Source organism: Myxocyprinus asiaticus, chromosome 7 (assembly GCF_019703515.2).
Source record: "Myxocyprinus asiaticus isolate MX2 ecotype Aquarium Trade chromosome 7, UBuf_Myxa_2, whole genome shotgun sequence".
Lineage (NCBI taxonomy): Eukaryota > Metazoa > Chordata > Actinopteri > Cypriniformes > Catostomidae > Myxocyprinus > Myxocyprinus asiaticus.
In genome coordinates this window covers 4,059,480-4,081,637 of record NC_059350.1, presented here as the reverse complement: position 1 = coordinate 4,081,637, position 22,158 = coordinate 4,059,480, and the positions used below count along the sequence as shown (strand labels likewise).

At 37.7% G+C, this 22,158-nt stretch overlaps 1 protein-coding gene across 4 annotated transcripts in view; it reads left to right on the top strand.

The window, feature by feature from the left end:
• The window catches only part of LOC127444245 (type II inositol 3,4-bisphosphate 4-phosphatase-like), a 184,796-nt gene that overhangs the window by 91,256 nt on the left and 71,382 nt on the right, over positions 1 to 22,158 (top strand). For all 4 annotated transcript variants that reach the window (XM_051703514.1, XM_051703515.1, XM_051703516.1 and 1 more), the window contains one exon: positions 15,664 to 15,794. In XM_051703514.1, coding sequence (XP_051559474.1) covers positions 15,664 to 15,794 — 131 coding nt within the window. The remainder of the gene's footprint in view (positions 1 to 15,663; positions 15,795 to 22,158) is intronic.

The window sequence follows — 22,158 nt, the reverse complement described above, 5'->3', positions numbered from 1 at the left end:
GTTGTCAAAAGTTAATGTTATTATGAGTATTTTAAAGTGTTCAGGGGATGTCATAACAACTAGAAGCAGAGGGGGAGATTTTAATACAAGAGTACTTCATTCTTAAATACACAAAATCCTACTTTCAAGCTGTGGACGTACTGATGTGCCTCTGTGCTCATTAAACTTCAAGAGACAACACAAAGTCATTAAAAATATCTCGTATGACTCCTCTGACCATCATGTCATTCACCCATCGCGTTATAGTTAAGGTAAGCAGATTCTTTGTGCATTAAACCAGGACGGGGGAGGGGTGCAACTATATTTATACACACACATACATGTTTTATTTTATATTCCGTTTACAGAAATTTTAATCAAATTTAAGCCTCAAAAAAATGTAGGACAAATACATTTTAAAAAGTACAATTGTAATTTTCTTTAATGTTGAACTTGCATGTGTAATAATATGGAAATTTCATACCAACTACACATTTTAACACAAATTATTAACAAGTTGAAACCTAACAATTAAGCAGAATTGCATGTATAACAATTAAACGTTTGTATCATGAAAAAACGCAGTGTGTCATATCTGTCTGAACTTGATCTGCCAGGTCCAGTTTACCTCCGCGGGTGTCGGAAAAAAACGAACATTTAGAGTGACAGAAAAAACACCTCACGAGCATTTTCACGTAGTAAAGGGGTGCTGTAAATATGCTTTCTGTGCTCTCACACATAATCCATTTTGATCGACTCCTCTCAGTAGCTTCAATACAAACAGGAAGTTAGATGACAAAATTCAGAAAAGTGGAGCGCAGAATAGGGGTGGGGCTAAATAAGGTGAATACGCAACACGTAATTTAAATTCATTTAAACTGACTGATCTGAGTTCAGGACACTCTGGGCTGTCTCTATAGGGTTAAACTTTTGACGTACGGAGTCATGTGACAAAACAACATGGCGCCGATCAGTCTCTAGTTTAATCAGATACAAAAAAAATAAATACAAAATTTGAGCAAATTATCGCAAAACGCTAAGCTGTTAAACACAACGACAACTATAGTGGACAATACCACTAGTTTTTCATTAGAAATGCTATATTTACTGTGCATTTTCACATTGAGAGAAAAAAAAGGTGCTTTAAGAGGCTTTATATGGAGTTAGGATGAAAATAAGGTGGATTTTGAACTGTTCTGAGAACAGTGCAGACTGACAGCACACTGGAGGTTAAGTCATTCACTAATAAGTTGTTCTGTAGCATCCTATACTGTAGATTTCCTTTGCTGCTAAGTGCATTCACTCCTAAAATCTGACCAAAAGTTCAGTTTCAGGCTGCAGATGATGTTTGACAGACATGAGACAATGATAATCAGTACATAGATTCAGAATTTATAATGTATAATTTTATTTTTAAATGGTTGGCAGTGATTAGATGATGCTTGACATTACTTTGAATCAGAATTATTTATGCTAATTTCTGATGTAATGTCTGAAATGTCTCAAAACATGAATAACCAATTTGAAAAAAAAAAAAAAAGGACTTTCTATAGTATATCAATTTTTAGGAAACATCTTTGGTCTAGTATTTCTTTTCTTTTTTTTTTTTTTTTTTTGCATGTTTATTAGGTGCTACTAGTTACAAATCAAAAAGGGAAATGGAAAATGCACACAGCAGTCACGCAGGGGTCTCAGGTGGTAATCTTGATTAACTATGGAAAATTGTGCGATTAATCGTGATTACTGTTTTTTCAGCATTTTGTGCAGGAGTACATGTTTTTAGATGCCATGTCAAGTTAAAAATAACTTCAACTTTTAAAAATGTGTTTCATGATACAGACGTTCTTGTTTGTTTTGATGCATAGCTTTTTAGCGCAAGGGCATTTTCGGTCTGAAGGTCCTTTTAGCCTCAGACAGCACATGCACAGTCCATTCAATGCCCATCTGACACATAAAGAACTGTTTAGTCATGACGTTTTGTGTTATGTTCTGCAACATAAATCACACACAGTCATACCTGAAATGCCAATTTTTTAACCCTTCTTTGCTTTTAAAAGGTAAATTGCTAGCAAATTGCTACATAAGGAATGTGACGGTCGTCCGAGCAGTCGTAGTTGTTGTCCGATTCGTAGAAGCAGTTGTAGTCCTTATTTAACAACTTGTTAACAACATTGTTTTTAAAGAAATTCAGCGGTTTAAAAATTTCTCTTTGAGGTAAGACTGTGTTTAATTTATGTTCCGGAACATAAATAAAACCTTATTTTAAACAAAAAACACGTTTCCAAATACACATTGGAAATTCCAGAGGAAACCCTTTTTCCTGTCTTGGTGACAGGAGCTTCCAGTACACAACAATACAAAAACAGCAACAAGACTTTTTAAAAAATAATTAAAATTGAATAAAAATAGATAAATATTGAAAAGAAAAAAGTATATATAGAATACACAATAGACAATATAATATATATACATATATATATATTCACACACACACACACACACACATATACATACACATATACACACGTATATATATATATATATATGCACACACATACATACACATATACATACATACATACATACATACATATATATATATATATATATATATATATATATACATATATATATATATATATATACATACACACACATACATACACATATACGCATACATATATCTGTATGCAGACTCATCGTCATCTCGGATGAGGCCGATGACAGTGGTGTCGTCTGCAAACTTTAGGAGCTTGACAGAGGGGTCCTTGGCGATGCAGTCAATGGTGTAGAGGGAGAAGAGTAGTGGGGAGAGAACACATCCCTGGGGGGCACCAGTGCTGATTGTACAGGTGCTGGAAGTGAATTTCCCCTGTCTCACAAGCCGCTGCCTGTCTGTCAGAAAGCTGGTAATCCACTGACAGATAGACGTGGGAACAGAGAGTTGGTGTAATTTAGTCCAGAGAATAACTGGGATGATGGTGTTGAAAGCCGAACTGAAGTCCATAAAAAGGATCCTTGCATATGTCCCTGGTCTGTCCAGATGTTGCAGGATATGATGCAATCCCACGTTGACTGCATCATCCACAGACCTGTTTGCTCGATAGGCAAATTGAAGGGGATCAAGAAAGGGTCCAGTGATGTCCTTCAGGTGGGCCAACACCAGTCTCTCAAATGACTTCGTGACCACAGACGTCAGGGCGACAGGTCTGTAGTCATTAAGTCCTGTGATTTTTGGTTTCTTTGGGATGGGGATGATAGTGGAACATTTGAAGCAGCTGGGAACTTCACACTGCTCCAGTGATCTATTGAAGATCTGTGTGAAGATGGGGGCCAGCTGGTTAGCACAGGATCTAAGACATGTAGGTGAAATGCCCCTGTGCTTTTCTTATCCTTTGTTTTCGAAAGACGCGGCTTACATCATCTTCACAGATCTTAAGTGCAGGTTGATTAGCAGGTGGGGGGAGGAGGGGGTTGCAGGAGGTGTTTGTGTTTGTGTTTGTGTGAAGTGAAGGTCAGAGTGGGTGTGGGGTGTGAGATTGGGCCTTTCAAATCTGCAGTAGAACACATTCAAGTCGTCAGCCAGTTGTTGGTTCCCTACAGGGTTGGGGGTAGGAGTCCTGTAATGGCAATGTGTAAAGCTCATTCTCATTCTTATTCTGATTGCTTGAAAATGTTAATTCTTTTCTGGGTTATAGGACTGCAAACTAAACAGCTCTACAGACATTCAAAATTGGAAAACACTTTCTCAATCTGGCAAGCTAGAATCTGATTTGTTGACTTTATGCAACTTCCGGCACTAAAGACAAGCGTTTTTTTATCAGTCTGTCTGGAAACAAAGTTCACAATGTACCTGATTGATTGAAATAATAAAAGGATTTTCAAAAGTTGGCCAGGTTAGTGGCATCAAATCTTTGAAAGATTTAGTTTGAGGCACTTAATAGCAAGTAAACTAGATAGGAATTCACTATTTTCACTTCATTTTAAAAATCTGAGGCATTTTTGTCATTTTCTGTGGCATTTTTGCCTGGAGCCCAAGCAAGTTTTTGACCCTGGCATAGACGCATTTTTATCTAAAACAAATCATTCCGGCCAGACCATGAAGTGTGTTTGGCCATTCAAGAATCTCAGATCATTAACTCACCTAGACACAAACACATACACACACACACACACACACACACACACACACACACACACATTCCCAGACTGTATCTCCTGTAGCTCAGACCCTGCTAAGCAATTATCATCATGTGTGCATTATTCAGCGCAGCTGTTTGGCCACAACACCTGCTCTCCCTGGTACAGACAGGTAACTTTAGCAGCCAGTTCTATCCCTAGACATCCAATTATCGGCCTGGATGCCACATTTACCTTTCAACCTCTTTTCAGCTGCTTTTGTTGAGTCTAGATCAACCACTATTGCATTCAATTCAGAGCAAATCAATGAAAAAAAGCTTCATATTTCAAGGTGTTCTGAAAACTGTAAGCAATTTCACACCAAAGGGTCTGTTGCCTTGCTTTTTTTTCTTTTTTTTTACATGTAGATACAATGTAATCTTCTATAATTAGTAGTGTTTTCTAAGGCATTCTAATGTTTTCTTAGCATCTCAATCACTATTACTCATACTTAGGATTAGGGGTTTGGACAAAAACCTAACATGCAACCCAAAGTTTTGAAATTCAGCACATAACTCGTTCCGCACTGGGAGACTGAACTCACAATAGATTTCAATAAAGTTTGACATTATTAGTGTGTTGCTAAGCTGATGATGCAATACTTCAATAACCATACAAATACACAGCACACACAAATATTGGGTAAAATCGTACATTTTTAATTAGATTGAACAATTATTATCGAACATTTTTAGATTTGAATGAATTATAAGTATATTTATAATTGACATTGCACTTTGTTTTTAGAGCATTGCTTATACTATTCTTGCTTTTTTCACATTCATCGTTTTATCCTTTGCCATTTTACCGTGTGCTTCGGGTTTTTCCACTTTTCTACTGTTTCAAATGCGTGTATTTTACAGCGTGCACCCGTTTCTCTCTATTTCCGCTTGTCTACATCTCACGTCTCGACTGCGTGCATTCGTTTTCTCCACTGTGTTTTACACAGATTATTGCATCAGTCTCAAACATCTGCTGATTAGGAACCACATCGAAACACATCGATCTCAAACCTTCGCTGCTCAAGAACAACCACAACAACAACAAACAAGTGCGGTAAGTCATGGCATCCGCTCTTGTTATTTCTTCCTGCATTTTACTATAGCTTCTTTGTCAGCAGTGAGGGATTCACATGTGATAAATGTAAGGAATTAGTCAGGCTGACGGAGAAGATTAATGAGTTAGAGACACGCATCCGAACGCTAGTGGAGGTCAGTGAGAAAGAGAAGTCGGTAGATACTGTTTCGGATGCGGGTAGTACAGTGAGCAACACACACTTTGGTTTCCTGCTCTAGAGCCCCTGCAGCAGGGCATGTGGGTGATGTCTCGGCGGCATACTCGCTCAGCAAAGCGACACCACTCTCCCGTTCCTGTTAGGGTTTCCAATCGATTCTCCCCACTCAATAATGCACCCACTAAGAATCATGTTGAAAGAGCCCTAATAATTGGTTATTCTATTGTAAATAACGTGGAAATAGAGACTCCAGCCACCATTGTTAAATGCATTTCCGGGGCTTGAGCGTCTGACATCAGATCAAATGTGCTGGCTAATGCTAAATGTAGATATTCTAAAATTGTTATTCATGTCGACACTAACGATGTCCAGCTCTGCCAGTCAGAGATCACTAAAGATAATGTTAAAGAGGAGTGTGAACTTGCAAAATGATGTCAGACACTGTAATATGCTCTTGCCCCCTCCCTGCTCATCATGGTGATGAGGTTTAAAGTAGATTAGTGTCACTGAATTGCTGGTGTCCGGAGAAAGGCATAGGATTTATAGACAAATGGAAGAGTTTTTGGAGTAGACCTGATCTGCTAAAGAGAGACGGACTCCAGCCCTCCAGGGAAGGGGCCGCTCTCCTCTCTAGTAATTTGGCTCATAGTCTGAATAATGATAGTATTTGACTAACTGGGTCCAAGTTAAGGAAGCAGACCAACTGGTTAATCCGAACATCTGCTAGCTGCCTTGAGATGTCACACAGGTCACATAAACTACAACACATAGAGACTGTATCACCTAGATATCATATAGAGACTGTTTCTGTTCCCCGAACTACCAAACACAAAACTCTCACTAAATCATTTAGAAAAAATGTGATTAAGGTCAAACTTGAAAAAAATAAAATAAAATTGAAGATAAACATCGTATAAAGGTAGGGCTACTAATCATTAGATCTCTTAGAGCACTAATTGTAAATTAAATTATAACAGATCATAGTTTGGATGTGCAAACTGTTTGACTGAAAACTGGCTTAAACCGGATGAATATATTAATTTAAATGAATCTACTCCCCCAGATATTGTTAAAAACATGAGCTTCGTCTGAAGGGTTGAGGAGGAGGTGTTGCTACAATTTACAGTGAAATTTTTGGTGTTACTCAGAGGACAGGGTATAAATTCTTAATTTTTTTTTAAAGTCTTTTGAACTAATAATGCTTAATGTGACACCGTCAGATATAGATATAAATAAAAAAACTCTGTCGTCTTTTGCCCTTGCTACAGTATATAGATCACCTGGGCCTTATTCTGATTTCTTTGGTGAATTTGCAAATTTTATATCAGATCTAGTAGTTAATGTAGATAGAGCTTTAATTGTTGGTGACTTCAACATTCACATGGATAATGAAAATGACACATTGGGATTAGCATTTATCGATATTCTCAACTCTCTTGGAGTCAGACAAATGTGACAGGAGGAATTCATCGGCATAATCATATGCTAGATTTAATTCTGTCATATGGAGTTGATGTTGATACTATAGAAATTCTGCCGCAGAGCGATGACATCTCGGATCATTACCACGTCTCTTGTATGCTGTGATCAGCTAATGTTACTCAATCTACACCACGCTATCATTCAGGTAGAATTATTCTTTCACCACTAAAGATAGCTTCACTAATAATCTTCCAGAATTGTCTCACATACTCAGTAAGCCAAAAAGTCTAGAAGAACTTGATGTAATAACAGAAAATATAAATACAGTTCTCCAGGATCAAGTTATGGCTTCTTAATAAGCAGTTTGATAACTGCCATTTTAAAGTTTCTTGGGACATGTCCCAAGGATAGCGAGGAGTTAATAATATTAAGAAGAGGTTCTGAGATTACAGGGAATACCTCTTTTAAGAGCTTAGTTAGGTTTGATAAATTTTGTTTGCTCTTCATGACCTATGACAGTGAAGGATTTAAGATGCCCGTGAGGAAATTTATGAAACACTGTTTTCTGAGGTGCTGTGACAGATGATTGTATAATTCTAATTTAATTTCTGATTATTTAAATTTTATCAGTAAAGAAATTTATGAGGTCATTACTATTGTGCTGCGACGGAATATCTGGTTCAGTCAATGCTTTATTGCAAACCAATTTAGCCACAGTAATGACTAAACACCTTGGATTGTTGTGGTTATTTTCTATGAGTTTACAAAAATATGTTGACCTGGCAGCTTGTAGTGCCTGTCTGTATCTACAGACACTATACTTCCATGCACCATGAAATACCTTTAATTTGTATTCTTCCACTTGCACTCCATTTTCCGAGCTGCTCTCTTGAGAGCATGAGTGTGATCATTGTACCATGGTGCGGGTCTTTTTTCTTTAATTTTCTTTAATCGAAGGGGGGCGACACTTTCAAGAGTGCAAGAGAAGACTGGCTAATTACAGACCGATTTCAAATCTACCGTTTAAGTTGAAAATACTAGAAAAGGTAGTGTCCTCCCAACTATGTTCATTTCTACAGAGAAATGGTATATATGAACAATTTAGGCCCCATCACCTGTTAAATATTATATTAATTTTAAAATTCTGTTAACTACGTACAAAGCTTTGAATGGTCTAGCTCCACAGTACTTAAGTGACCTTCTGACATGCTATATTCCGTCACGTTCATTACGATCGCAAAATTCTGGCTTCTTAATAATTCCAAGAATATCAAAATCCACAAAAGGAGGTAGATCCTTTTCCTATTTGGCTCCTTAACTATGGAATAGTCTCCCTAACACTGTTTGGGATGCAGACACACTCACTCAGTTTAAGTCTAGACTAAAGACTCTAATTTATCCATCAACTCACAATTAGGCTGCTTTAGTTAGGTCTGCCGGAACCAGAAACCAGAAACAATGATCGTGATCTAGAACTCTGCACTAAATTGAATGGCATCTACACTGATATTATTCTATTTGTTTCCTTTCTATTTGTTCATATCCCGAGGTTACCAGAGCTGGCCAGATGCAGCTCCATTCCTGCTTGGTGTCAGACGCCACTGCTACGTGTTGCTGAGTGATGACGACAAACTACAGCCGGTGCTAGCCAGACATCATTTCAGTCTTTTGACTTCAGAGGATGAAATGATGCCAACTTTAACTGTAAGACATCGGATACTTCATATGCCATAGCATGAACCTTGGACTTTGGATAAACCTCACCGAACCTCACCAAAATGACCTGCCGGTTGAACTGTGATGCACCTCATTGATCTCTGCCTGCATCACCTCGGTCTAATGATGGACTACACTCTTGAAATGAAATACATAGACTATCATTTAATTGCCTGCAAAAGCCTTCATCAGCCAACTAACAAAGGACAATTGCATCTATATGAACTTCTGCAGTTAATCCAGGATGAACTTCAAAGACATTAGTCATTAATCTTAAAGTTCATAAAAAAAAAAAAAAAAAAAAAAGAACTTTAACGCTTACTTAATTTACAAACGTTAAACCATGACTTGCACTACACACAAATAACTAATATTGGCATTATATTCATGCTGTTAGTCAGAGGGGAACTGGCCCCCACAGTGAGTCTGGTTTCTCCCAATGTTATTTTTCTCCATTAACCAACATCATATGGAGTTTTGTGTTCCTTGCCACAGTCGCCTTCGGCTTGCTCACAGGGGTTCTAAATACAGTTATTATTTAATTACTTAATGTTTTATACACAATTTACAATCATATTTAATCAAACTACACAATGATTACAGTTTCATTTTTTTGTTAATGCATGATTTCCTGTAAAGCTCCTTTGAAACAATGTGTGTTGTGAAAAGCACTGTACAAATAAAAATGACTTGACTTTGTTTTTTGGCATTAGCATGTTGCTAAGCTAATGACACAATAATTTAAGCATAGAAATACACAAATACATTTATGCATTTGGCAGACGCTTTTATCCAAAGTGACTTACAGTGCACTTATTACAGGGACAATCCCCCCGGAGCAACCTGGAGTTAAGTGTCTTGCTCAAGGACATAATGGTGGTGGCTGTGGGGATCGAACCGGCAAACTTCTGATTACCAGTTATGTGCTTTAGCCCACTACGCCACCACCACTCAAATATTGAATGATATTGTACATTTTCAATTAGATTTATACATTTTTATCTCAACTTTTAGTATTTTTAATATTGATCCATCCTGTCAAGTTTGTGGTCTCTGCAGTTTACCCTTTGGTGCTTTGACCCCTATTTAAAATCAGCAAAATTAAAGGTACCAGGGGAGTACTACTATGATGTATAAAAAAAACTTTTTACAATTTAAATACAATATAATTTTTTTCAGTGCAGTACTGAGAAAATCTTTTTCGCATTGCGGTTATAAGGTTTGGGGAAAAATGTGCCTAACTGTCATGAAAATGCACAGATGATCCAAAACATTATGACCACCTGCCTAATATGCTGTTGGTCCTCCGAATGCCACCAAAACAATGCCCACCGAGGCATGGACTCTACAAGGCTCCTTAATGTGTGCTGTGGTATCTGGCACCAAGACATTAGCAGCAGATCGTTCAAGTCCTAAAAGCATCAATGAGCCTTGGGCGCCCAACACCACATCGCCGGTTTATGATTTGCCCCTCCTCGGACCACTGTCAGTAGGTACTCACCACTGCTGACCAGGAGCACCCCACAAGCCTTGCCGTTTCAGAGATGCTCTGACCCAGTCGTCTGGCCATAACAATTTGGCCCTTGTCAAAGTCGCTCAGGTCTTTCTTTACTCCTGCCCATTTCTCCTGCATTCAACATGTTGACTACAAGCACTGATAGTTTGCTTACCATCTAATCTAACCAGACCTTGGCATGTGGCCTTGTTTGGAGATGATCAATGTTATTCGCTTCACCTGTGAGTGGTCATAATGTTTTGGCTCATCAGTTTTAAAAACTTTACAATTTAAATACTGTCATTTTTTTTTGGTGCGGTAATGAGAATATCATAATGACCATCTTTTTCACATTGCGGTAATAAAATTTGGTCATGAAGATATTTCACAATGAAAAAAATCTTAATGGTCCTAAAAATCGGCTTCATTTTCTGTAAGCAAAATGTTATTTCTTGTCTGTTTCTTTTGGTTTTGCTGTAAAATAGGAGCATGACAGAATTTCATGAGAATAGCCTTGACATTATACCTTTCTTGCAGAGACCATTAACATCACCAATCACTTCCGCAATATTGCAGTGGAACGATTTAGAACTACTGTAAGTCAAAATGAAATAAACAATGGCGTTAATTTTTCTCTCTCAGTGCAGATTACCATCGATAAACTTGAGTGATAGCTTGATGCTCTGAAATTTGTCTGTAGCTTAACACGAAATGTCCTTGTACATACTTTACCTCCAACTCATCAGAGAACCTTTACCGTGAGTGTCCTGCCATTGAAGTAGCTGCCGTTAATTACTGTTCCCTTCGCATTTGTTGAATTAACAGCAGACGCAAGGCCTCTGGTGATTTAAAACGAACAGTGCCTATAATACACCGTGAAATGAAGGCTGGAGTGTGAAAACTTCCTCTAATACACTGTACAGACATATGCACATAACAAGCCTATTGGTTTTCTCTTCACTCCAATAAAATTCCTCCTCTTTCTGTGCAAACATTCCCAAACAAAGTGTGCAGTGTGGCAGGGCGAATTATCCTGCTGAAAGATGAAAGAGGCCACTGTCATCAGGGAATACCATTGCCATGAAGGGGTATACCTGGTCTGCAACTATGTTTAGGTAGGTGACACGTGTTCAAATTGATGTCTACGTGAATGGCCGGACCCAGGGTTTCCCAGCAGAACATTGCCCAGAGCAGGCGACCTTCTTCCACTGCTCCAAGGTCCAGTTACGACGCTCGCGTGCCCATTGTAGGAGCTTTCGACAGTGGACAGGGGTCATCATGGGCACTCTGACCGGTCTGCGGCTACGCAGCCCTATACGCAGCTGGGTGCGATGCACTGTGTGTTGTGACACATTCCTTGTGTAACCATCATTAAAATTTTCGGTGACTTGTGCCACAGTAGACCTTCTGTCGATTTGGACCAGATGGGATAGCCTTCATTGCCCTCACGTATCAATGAGCCTTGGGCGCCCAACACCCTGTCGCCAGATTGTGGTTTGTCCCTCATTGGACAACTGTCGTTAGGTACTCACCACTGCTGACCAGGAGCACCCCACAAGCCTTGCCGTTTCAGAGATGCTCTGACCCAGTCATCTGGCCATAACAATTTGGCCCTTGTCAAAGTCGCTCAGCTCTTTACTCTTGCCCATTTCTCTTACATTTAACACGTTGACTACAAGCACTGATAGTTTGCTTACCATCTAATCTAACCAGACCTTGGCATGTGGCCTTGTTAGGAGATGATCAACGTTATTCGCTTCACCTGTGAGTGGTCATAATGTTTTGGCTCATCAGTGTTTAAAAACTTAATTTAAATATTATATAATTTTTTTCTGTGCAGTAATGAGAATATCATAATGACCATCTTTTCCGCATTGCGGTAATAAGTCAAAATTAAATAAAAAAACGCGTAAATGTTTCTCTCAGTGAAGATTTCCATCAATAAACTTGAGTGATAGCTTGACGCTCTCAAATTTGTCTGTAGCTTAACATGAAATGTCATTGTACATGTATGTGCTTTACCTCCAACTCATCAGAGAACCTTTACCATGAGTGTCCTGCCACTGAAGGTAGCTGCCGTTAATTACTATTCCCTTCACATTTGTTGAATTGACAGCAGACGCAAGGCCTCTGGTGATTTAAAACGAACAGCGCCTATAATACACCGTGAAATGAAGGCTGGGGTGTGAAAACTTCCTCTAATACACTGTACAGACATATTCACACAACAAGCCTATTGGTTTTCTCTTCACTCCAATAAAATTCCTCCTCTTTCTGTGCAATCTATTGTTTTTGTCTCTTTCTTTATCACTATGTCTTTCTTCAGCCCCCAAACCTCAGTAAAATATGAAACAGAAGTTCTGCTGTGGCTACAAATCTCTTTTATTATCGCACCTAATTGCACATTCTGATAAAGCTACATTACAATTATTATTGTTAAAAATATTATTTTCAACAAAACGTGATCAGAGATATGATGCTTTTTAAGGGGCTCGCCAACTTCGGCACAAGATTTCTCTGACTTTTTACGACATTAGCTCCACATGAAATAATAATAATATTTTTTGCCTATTTTTCTTAGATAACAGTTGTATAACAGTGAAAATGGTACCACAGTAGGTCATTCTAAGTGCCTTCAATGTCTTTCAGAAGATACAGAATGATTGCTGAGACAGAAACCTTTAAATAACCTGCTCCTGTGATAGCCGCTTGTCTTGTTGACCTTTGATGACCTTTGATGAAATAATGCATGTCATTTCAGTACATGTGTGAAAACATAATTTAGGATACTCGTACTTCAGACTAATCAGTTCCTGGTATATCTAAATAAAGGAATACTTCACCCAAAAATTTAAATTCTGTCATTATTTAATTTTAAAGAATCTTTAAACATGAGTGTTAATCACATTGCTGAAATTATTAAAGTTTCCCTGAGATTTCGAGAAAGAATTTACATGAAAATGAATCATTGTTCTCTGTGGAAATCCCCTCTACAATTAAAGCTTCCTGAGCCTTTTATTAATGAGACCTATTAGAGGAGTGTGGAAGGCCTTTCAATCTGGTTTGAAAGAGATAAGTCCCTATAACATATGTAAATCTACCGTAGTTATGCCGTGTGGTGCAACAAATAGCTGCAGACATCACATGAGATTATGAAAGGCAAGCCCAACAATTACTCCAAAAACAAGAGTCAAGCAAAGCAATGTATTAGCTTAAGAAAGAGAAAATCTCTACATTCAGTGTGTTTAACTTGCTAAATGTGAGAGTTCTTGATAGTTTTTGAAGGGCTTTTGGCTGTTCAATTGCTCAATGAGTCGAGCACACGTCTTAAGAGTGCAGAAATAGCCGTTTTCCCTTTCTTAAATACCCCATAAAATCAAAATCAGTGTTTTGTGGCTTTTCAGTCTACAGGTATGTCATTTAGATTTGAGGTCATCTACTGTATATGCAAGTGTTGAATCAACTTAAGACCTGTTCACACTAAGTCACTGTGCCTGTTATATTCTCAAGGCATTAAAAATAGCAGTGAGGTTCGGCAATTTGTTTGCACTAAGCTCGTAGTAAAATATCCCATAAAAAGACTCTTTACATGCAATATTTCACTATAGACAAAAGAACTGCAGAGCCACACTGCTATTTTTATTGCAAGGATAATATAACAAAGTATTCCTGTAATGGTGCTCTTTTCTAACTATGCACAAGAAACCCTGAATTCAAGACAAATATGCAATAATTTCAATAAAGAAAAGACAGTGAGCCAGTGTTTTCTTCTATATTATTTTGAACATTATGCATCATATATATACTATACCTATTATTCTTAATGTACATTATTCCATGTGTATTTATATAACTGTACCTTGTGTTATATTATCCAGGCATTAATCTAGACATTATAAGAATAATTTGGGTTCGGGAGTGTATTTGGAATATACTCATAGCAAATATAAATAGGACGTATATTTATGCTACAGCACACTTTAGTCACCTCACTAGCATTAAAAACAAAGATTATATACTTTTCAAAATTTATCAACACCATGAAATGAACATAATGAAACTGTTATGCCAAATTAGGTAAATAAATGCTTTAACAGCTTTTGATATATTAATCTCTAGCATTGACAGCTGAAGGGTCCGGGAAGGAGACTGGTATAAATGTTTGTAGAACAGCAATGGCACCGCATGCGTTTCTCTCTTTCTCTCGAACTGGCGCCTCCGGCTTGTCTTTATCCCCCTCCTGGGGAGTGTCCTCATGGCCTGGCCCCACCCTCCTCCTCATCGTCACACTCCTCCAACACCCGACTCAGGCCGGGGAAACCCCGGCATGATGCACTCCTCTCCCTTCCTGGAGGGGGGTGTTGACCTACCGGCCGTGCCTGCTGGCAGGTCATCCCTGCCTTTCTGGAGCCCTGGGAGAGATGAGGGGAGGGAAAGGGGAGAGGGAAAGAGCGAGGCAGAGCGACAGAGAGAGAGAGAGGAGAGAGAGAGAAAAATTGCCCGCCGGTTCCCGGACATGCTGTTGGCCGGTCCTCAACTGCTTCTCCGCCCTCTGGCGGACTACAGCTCGCTCCTTCCCTGGCAGATGGCAGCGAGTCCTCCGGCCCCTGGCGGACAGAACCGCTCCCCCCTCCTTCTTCGGCGGATGGCAGCGGTTCCTCTGTCCCCAGGCAGACAGCCACGGCTGCTGCTTTGGCAGATGGCAGAGGCGAGGACTCCACGACAGCACATCCCTCCTCCCTCCTGGGTTTCGGCACCACTGTAACAGTATAAGGACGGGCAAGGAGGAAGCGGGAACTGGCTGAACAGTCAACGTAAAATTTACTGATATAAATGAACTTAAAACAACATAAAACATAAACAAACAGACACACATGCAACGCGGCCGCGTGCATCTCTCTCTCTCGAACTGGCACCTCTGGCTCATCTTTATCCCCCTCCCGGCCGATTAGCCCGATTCAGGGCCGGCCGTGTGTCCTCATAGCCCAGCCCCACCCTCCTCCTTGTCACACAGGCCTTTATACGCAGATGTACACATTTGAAATTTACAGTCTTTCTTTTTCTGGAAAATGGACCAAAAATATTACTTTCTCATATTGCACTCACAATAATTGTATACGTTAATGAGATCTTAAATTTGTCCACAAAAATTAGACACATTTTGCTCAATGAATTTTTATCTAGAATGAGGGTGATGTTTGTGAAAAAATAATTATAACACTTTATATTTTCACTTTACATTCCAGTGGTTTTGATATGTTTTGTATATGCCAGTTTTCATATATTTAGATACAGTAGGGGTTGGGTTAGGGTTAGGGGATAGAATCTATAGTTTGTAGAGTATAAAAATAATTATGTCTGTGGAGAGTCCTCATAAGGATAGCTAAACCAACGTGTGCGTGTGCGTGTGCGTGTGCGTGTGTGTGTGTGTGTGTGTGTGTGTGTGTGTGTGCAAAAAAAAATGTATGTGTAAATATAAATGCATGTATTGGTAAATTCCATACACCACTCCAATAAACTTTATTGTGTGGATCGTAAAGTATTATAAGGAGCAGCTTTAGGTCTTCTGGATTACATTTGTTGAGCAGTGTGATCAACAGTAATAATGACTGAATGGATATGATTTTGTCTCATATAGGATACAGGAGTTGAATGATCTGGGAGAACTTTCTCCACACTGGGACAACCTGCGGAAGGAGGTAATATTTCGCTATGACCAGATCATCAAAGAATACCAGGACACACTCGCTGAGCTCAAGAAACTTACTGGTAAGCAATACTGATGCAATAAAGCATGATCACACATCAGCATCATCTCGCTTTCATACTGTAGGTACTGTAGGTTTGTGTTTTAGATGCTGTTGGTATGTGGCTATTTAATGTTTCAGTGTCTATCCAAATGTATGTGTACACTTTATGTACAGTACGAATACCTATGAATATGAAAAAGAACACCCAGCACACACACTTCTCGTCTTCTCTTTTTATTCCGCCACTTTCTCTTTTAATGAGATTTTTGTTTTTCAGTACAAATACATTCTGCAATTTGCATTCAACATCACATGCCATTGATCAGTACATGCCATTGAGAGCTTTTTTTCAAGATGCATTCATGCAGGATTTCTTATTTCATAAAATGTTTATACACAGCTCACAGTTAGCTGTCACATTCAATGCGACATCAAACGCGAATGATTACACATGGTTGTGAGAAGAACAAGCAAGTATAGAGTGTGCTTTTTATTGCTGACTTTTATCACATTAACATTTTTTGATGCATGCTTTCTTGATTTTCTCCTTTTTATTTCCTTGTTTACAGTAAATACATATTTGTTGCTTTAAATAATAGGCACTATACACTGGAGTCTAACATTGTGTAGCACTCATATTATTTTTGTGTGCAGAGGCAACGTAGCCATAGCAACTAAGTTTGGATCGACTAGAAAGGACACAAACAAGAATAGCTCAATTACTCCATGAAGTGATTTTAAGCTGTTGTTCTGCAGTATCGAAATGGCACAATTTCAGATTACTGCTGTGTGACTCCATAGTAACCCTTATAAAGTGCCAAATATCACACTTTCACAGTGTGTTTGGCTATAGCTCCTCTGTGCCTTATTAAATAGACTGAATTATAGCTCGTATAAATAATTCTTTATGATGGTAACTGTTTACATTGTTTTAACTGGAAATTAAACTTTTTTGGATAATCAACTGAACTAAATACTTTACAAATGAAAAGTACTTTATCTCGTTTGATTTTTTTTCTTGGTAAAAAAAAAAGCAAACACTTCAGTTAACCACAATAGTTAACATGAACTAAAATGAAAAATATTTTTTCAGCACTTATTTAACTTGGTTAATATTAATTTCAACATGCATTTTATCATAAACATTTGAATATGTTAACATTAGTAGATGCATTATGAATTAGCTGGAAATTCAACTTTAGGACAGTCAAGTTTATGAAATGCTTTACAAATGAACGTAGGGCGGGGCGATATGGCTTTAAAATTATATCTCAATATTTTTCAGCCTATTGACGATATTTGATATACAGTATATCTTAATAGTTATGTATTTGTTCTGATATGGCTCAAAAGCTTTTTTTTTTTTTTTTTTTTTTACATTTATTAGAGGAACCACAATTTCATCTAAACAGTCGTTGTAGCCAAGTAGATTCAGTATTTTAAAGGCATTAAATAAGAATCTATTTACAAATTAAAAAGACATGTTTCCCCACAGTTTTTCACTAAATGATCACAAGGGAGAATGAGATCTAATCATTTTCATTGGTATGCACTTTTATATTTATATGTTATATACAATAATACATAGTAGCTTAATAAAAAGCATTATTTACCTTCATATATTTTTTCTAAAACTTTTTTCTTTTTTTTTTTTTTGAATAAACAAAGAGTGCAAAAACTATTCCACTTGTTCTTTGAAAATCCGGTTGAATGTTGCATGATATTAAATTATTACTGTGGGATCCATCAAGTTTATGATTTTAATACTGAATTTTCAATTTTATTTTGAGGATTAGATTTGTTTTATTTAAAAGTAATATATTTCCTTCCTATTTACTGCACCTTCACCTGGACCTTTTATTTTGACACTTCACATGGAGCTTTTATTTTGACACTTCACATGGAGCTTTTATTTTGACACTTTACATGGAGCTTTTATTTTGACACCGAAAGTGCTTTACAATGCTCCGCAACTGGTGAAAATCATCCTGTCCTCCTTTTCTGTTATACTGTGCCATCTTTGAAGATGTGTATAATAATTTGTAGCAGTTACTAATTTTTTGGAATTGTGCTAATGTTTAAACATTCAGTACTTTATTTCTTTCACAATGCATGTGATCTGCTAAAAGCACCAAAATCACAAGCTCCTTGTGTGCACAGAACAGCGCATCACTCATTTATTCTAAAGCGCACACAGGCTATATTTATCCGCTTTAATTGCAGCATTTTAGTTTTATAATCACATCTGAACATTTTTGTGATATTTTGATTGATCGTGCTGCCCAGAAGGATAGTGAAATTAGTCTACTTATGCACTTGTTAAGAAACTTAATGGCCAAATAAAAAGCACATTAAAATCATCGCGATATTCACGATATTGCTTAATTTTATATCGTCAGCCATCGCGATTATATTGTGAATATTCGATATATCGCCCCACCCAAGTATTAGTTAACTACAATAGTTAAAATGAACTAACAATAAACAATGCTTTTTCAGCACTCATTAATCTTGTTTAATATTAATTTCAAGATGCATTTCTATCATAAAAAGTTGAATATGTTAACATTAGTTGATGCATTATGAATTACATTGCTTGAAATTCAACTTTTGGATAATCAAGTTAATTAAATACTTTACAAATGAAAGGTACTTCATGTCTTTTGATTATTTTCTTGGTAATAAAGTTTCTATTTGTTAACATTAGTTAACTACAATAGTTAACATAAACTAACAATAAACAATACTTTTACAGCACTTATAAATCTTGTCTAATGTTCATTTCAACTTTTACTATTACAGTTTTAACATTAAAAGTTTATTTGTATATGATATACAGTTGGCAGAAATTGTGAAATTTTGGTATTGATTTTGAAAATATGACTGATCATGCAAAAAAACTGTCTTTTATTTAAGAATAGTGATCATATGAAGCCATTTATTATCACATAGTTGTTTGGCTTCTTTTTAAATCATAATGATAACAGAAATCACCCAAATGGCCCTGATCAAAAGTTTACACACCCTTGAATGTTTGGCCTTGTTACAGACACACAAGGTGACACACACAGGTTTAAATGGCAATTAAAGTTTAATTTCCCACACCTGTGGCTTTTTAAATTGCAATTAGTGTCTGTGTATAAATAGTCAATGAGTTTGTTAGCTCTCACGTGGATGCACTGAGCAGGCTAGATACTGAGCCATGGGGAGCAGAAAAGAACTGTCAAAAGACCTGCGTAACAAGGTAATGGAACTTTATAAAGATGGAAAAGGATATAAAAAGATATCCAAAGCCTTGAAAATGCCAGTCAGTACTGTTCAATCACTTATTAAGAAGTGGAAAATTCAGGGATCTCTTGATACCAAGCCAAGGTCAGGTAGACCAAGAAAGATTTCAGCCACAACTGCCAGAAGAATTGTTCAGGATACAAAGAAAAACCCACAGGTAACCTCAGGAGGAATACAGGCTGCTCTGGAAAAAGACGGTGTGGTTGTCGATACTTGAACAAAAATGAGCTGCATGGTTGAGATGACAGAAAGAAGCCTTTACTGTGCCAATGCCACAAAAAAGCCCGGTTACAATATTCCCAACAACTCCTTGACACGCCTCACAGCTTCTGGCACACTGTAATTTGGAGTGATGAGACCAAAATAGAGCTTTATGGTCACAACCATAAGCGCTATGTTTGGAGAGGGGTCAACAAGGCCTATAGTGAAAAGAATACCATCCCCACTGTGAAACATGGTGATGGATCACTGATGTTTTGGGGGTGTGTGAGCTCTAAAGGCACGGGGAATCTTGTGAAAATTGATGGCAAGATGAATGCAGCATGTTATCAGAAAATACTGGCAGACAGTTTGCATTCTTCTGCACGAAAGCTGCGCATGGGATGCTCTTGGACTTTCCAGCATGACAATGACCCTAAGCACAAGGCCAAGTTGACCCTCCAGTGGTTACAGCAGAAAAAGGTGAAGGTTCTGGAGTGGCCATCACAGTCTCCTGACCTTAATATCATCGAGCCACTCTGGGGAGATCTCAAACGTGCGGTTCATGCAAGACGACCAAAGACTTTGCATGACCTGGAGGCATTTTGCCAAGATGAATGGGCAGCTATACCACCTGCAAGAATTTGGGGCCTCATAGACAACTATTACAAAAGACTGCACGCTGTCATTGATGCTAAAGGGGGCAATACACAGTATTAAGAACTAAGGGTATGCAGACTTTTGAACAGGGCTCATTTCATTTTTTTCTTTGTTGCCATGTTTTGTTTTATGATTGTGCCATTCTGTTATAACCTACAGTTGAATATGAATCCCATAAGAAATAAAAGAAATGTGTTTTGCCTGCTCACTCATGTTTTCTTTAAAAATGGTACATATATGACCAATTCTCCAAGGGTATGCAAACTTTTGAGCACAACTGTATGTAAAAGTATATATTAAAAGTTTATATGTAAACATTAGTTGATGAATTATGAACTAGCTGAAAATTATTACTTTTTGGATGATTGAGTAAATTAAATACTGAAACAATTAAAGGAACTTCATCTTGTTTGATTATACAGTTTATACTAGTACATTATTAACAATAAAAGTTGTATATGTTATCACTAATTGGTGCATTATGATCTAACAATAACTAACAATGCATAATTGTACATTTATAAATTAACGTTAACCAAGATTAATAAATGCTGTTAAAAAAACAAAAATGTAATTATTTCCTGACATCCAATGCATTAACAAATTCATATTGCACACAAACCTGTGAGTGCACATCAATTGAATTATTTATTGATTTAACAATTAAAACTACTTTGTGATACTCTCTTTAATAAGAAGTTCTTCCTCAAGTTATTTGGGACACGTCCCATTCTGTATTTTTCACATTACTCCTGTTTCTTTGTCACTTTCACATGTAAGTAACATGCAAGTAAGTCCTGCACACTAAAGGCAAGGGTGTACTTCGTTTCCCAAAATATACTTTGGTCTTAATAGCCGTGCAATCTCCTGCCGTGTAAATGGTAAACAATCTCTACTGGTTGACATATTACTACCATCACATGGTTTGTACCGTCATACCGCCCAGCCCTAGATTGAAATCATGATTCATTAAGGAAAATAAAATCGGAGCACAAAAGGCCAGTATTTGTCAGCCACGTCTCGCCACGGCCTGCAAAACAAAAAAAATCATTGATGATTTTGGCCTTCTAATCAGCTGTGACGGCCAAAAAACTGATCTGCTTGATCGATCGCTCCATTACTCGAGCCAATATTCAGCGATGAGATTTCACAGGCTTGTGTTTTGCCAGCTGAGCAGTGTTGACGTCTCTGTCCCTGAAGAAATATAGCGAGAGAGCTCTCGGTTATTCTTTCTCCCTACAGCCCGTGAGTGCCCAGCTGCTACATTGGCCTCTAATCTTGTTTGCTCTATAGCTGAAGCCCTTTGTTATTCTGCATCTCCAACATTCCCAGTTTAACTTTTTCTCTTTATACTAGTGATGTGCAAAACTACATATCTTGAAAGTCAACTAGTCGGTAGGTTGCCTGAATGCTTAGTCTGTTTTAAGAAAGCCCCGTATAATTCCACTTGTTTAGAATCACGTGTTAGACCAGTGTCATAAATTAACTTTTTTTACTAAGTGGCAATTATTTATATAAAATATTTTTTATTATATGTATATAACTTTTATAAAGTGGTCCCACTTTATATTAGGTGTGTACAACTAATATGTATTATAATTTAAGTACATACCTGTACGATACATGTATTTATTGTGTGTTGTTTATTATTCATGTTGTTCTGCAAAATTCTCAAGAGAATCACATTTGCTGCTACTGAGGTTGAGGTACTGGTAGGGTTAGGAGTAGGAGTTAGGGTTAGTGTTAGTGTTAGGGTAAAGGTTGGGGTAGGGTTAGGCTAAGGGTTAGTGTTTAGGGTAAATGTTGGGGTAGGTTGGGTTAGGGTTTAGGGTAAATGTTGGGGTAGGGTTAGGCTAAGGGTTAGTGTTTAGGGTAAATGTTGGGGTAGGTTGGGTTAGGGTTTAGGGTAAATGTTGGGGTAGGGTTAGGCTAAGGGTTAGTGTTTAGGATTGGGTTAGGGTTTAGTGTTTAGGGTTAAGTTTCGGTAGGTTTAGTGTTTAGGGTAAATGTTGGGGTAGGGTTAGGCTAAGGGTTAGTGTTTAGGATTGGGTTAGGGTTTAGTGATTAAGGTAAAGTTTGGGGTAGGGTTTGGTTTAGGGTTTCAGTGTTTAGGGTAAAGGTTGGGTTAGGGTTTAGTTTATAAGGTAAAGTTTGAGGTAGGGTTTGGGTTAGGGTTTAGTGTTTAGGGTAAAGGTTGAGTTAGGGTTTAGTGTTTAGGGTAAAGGTTGGGTTATGGT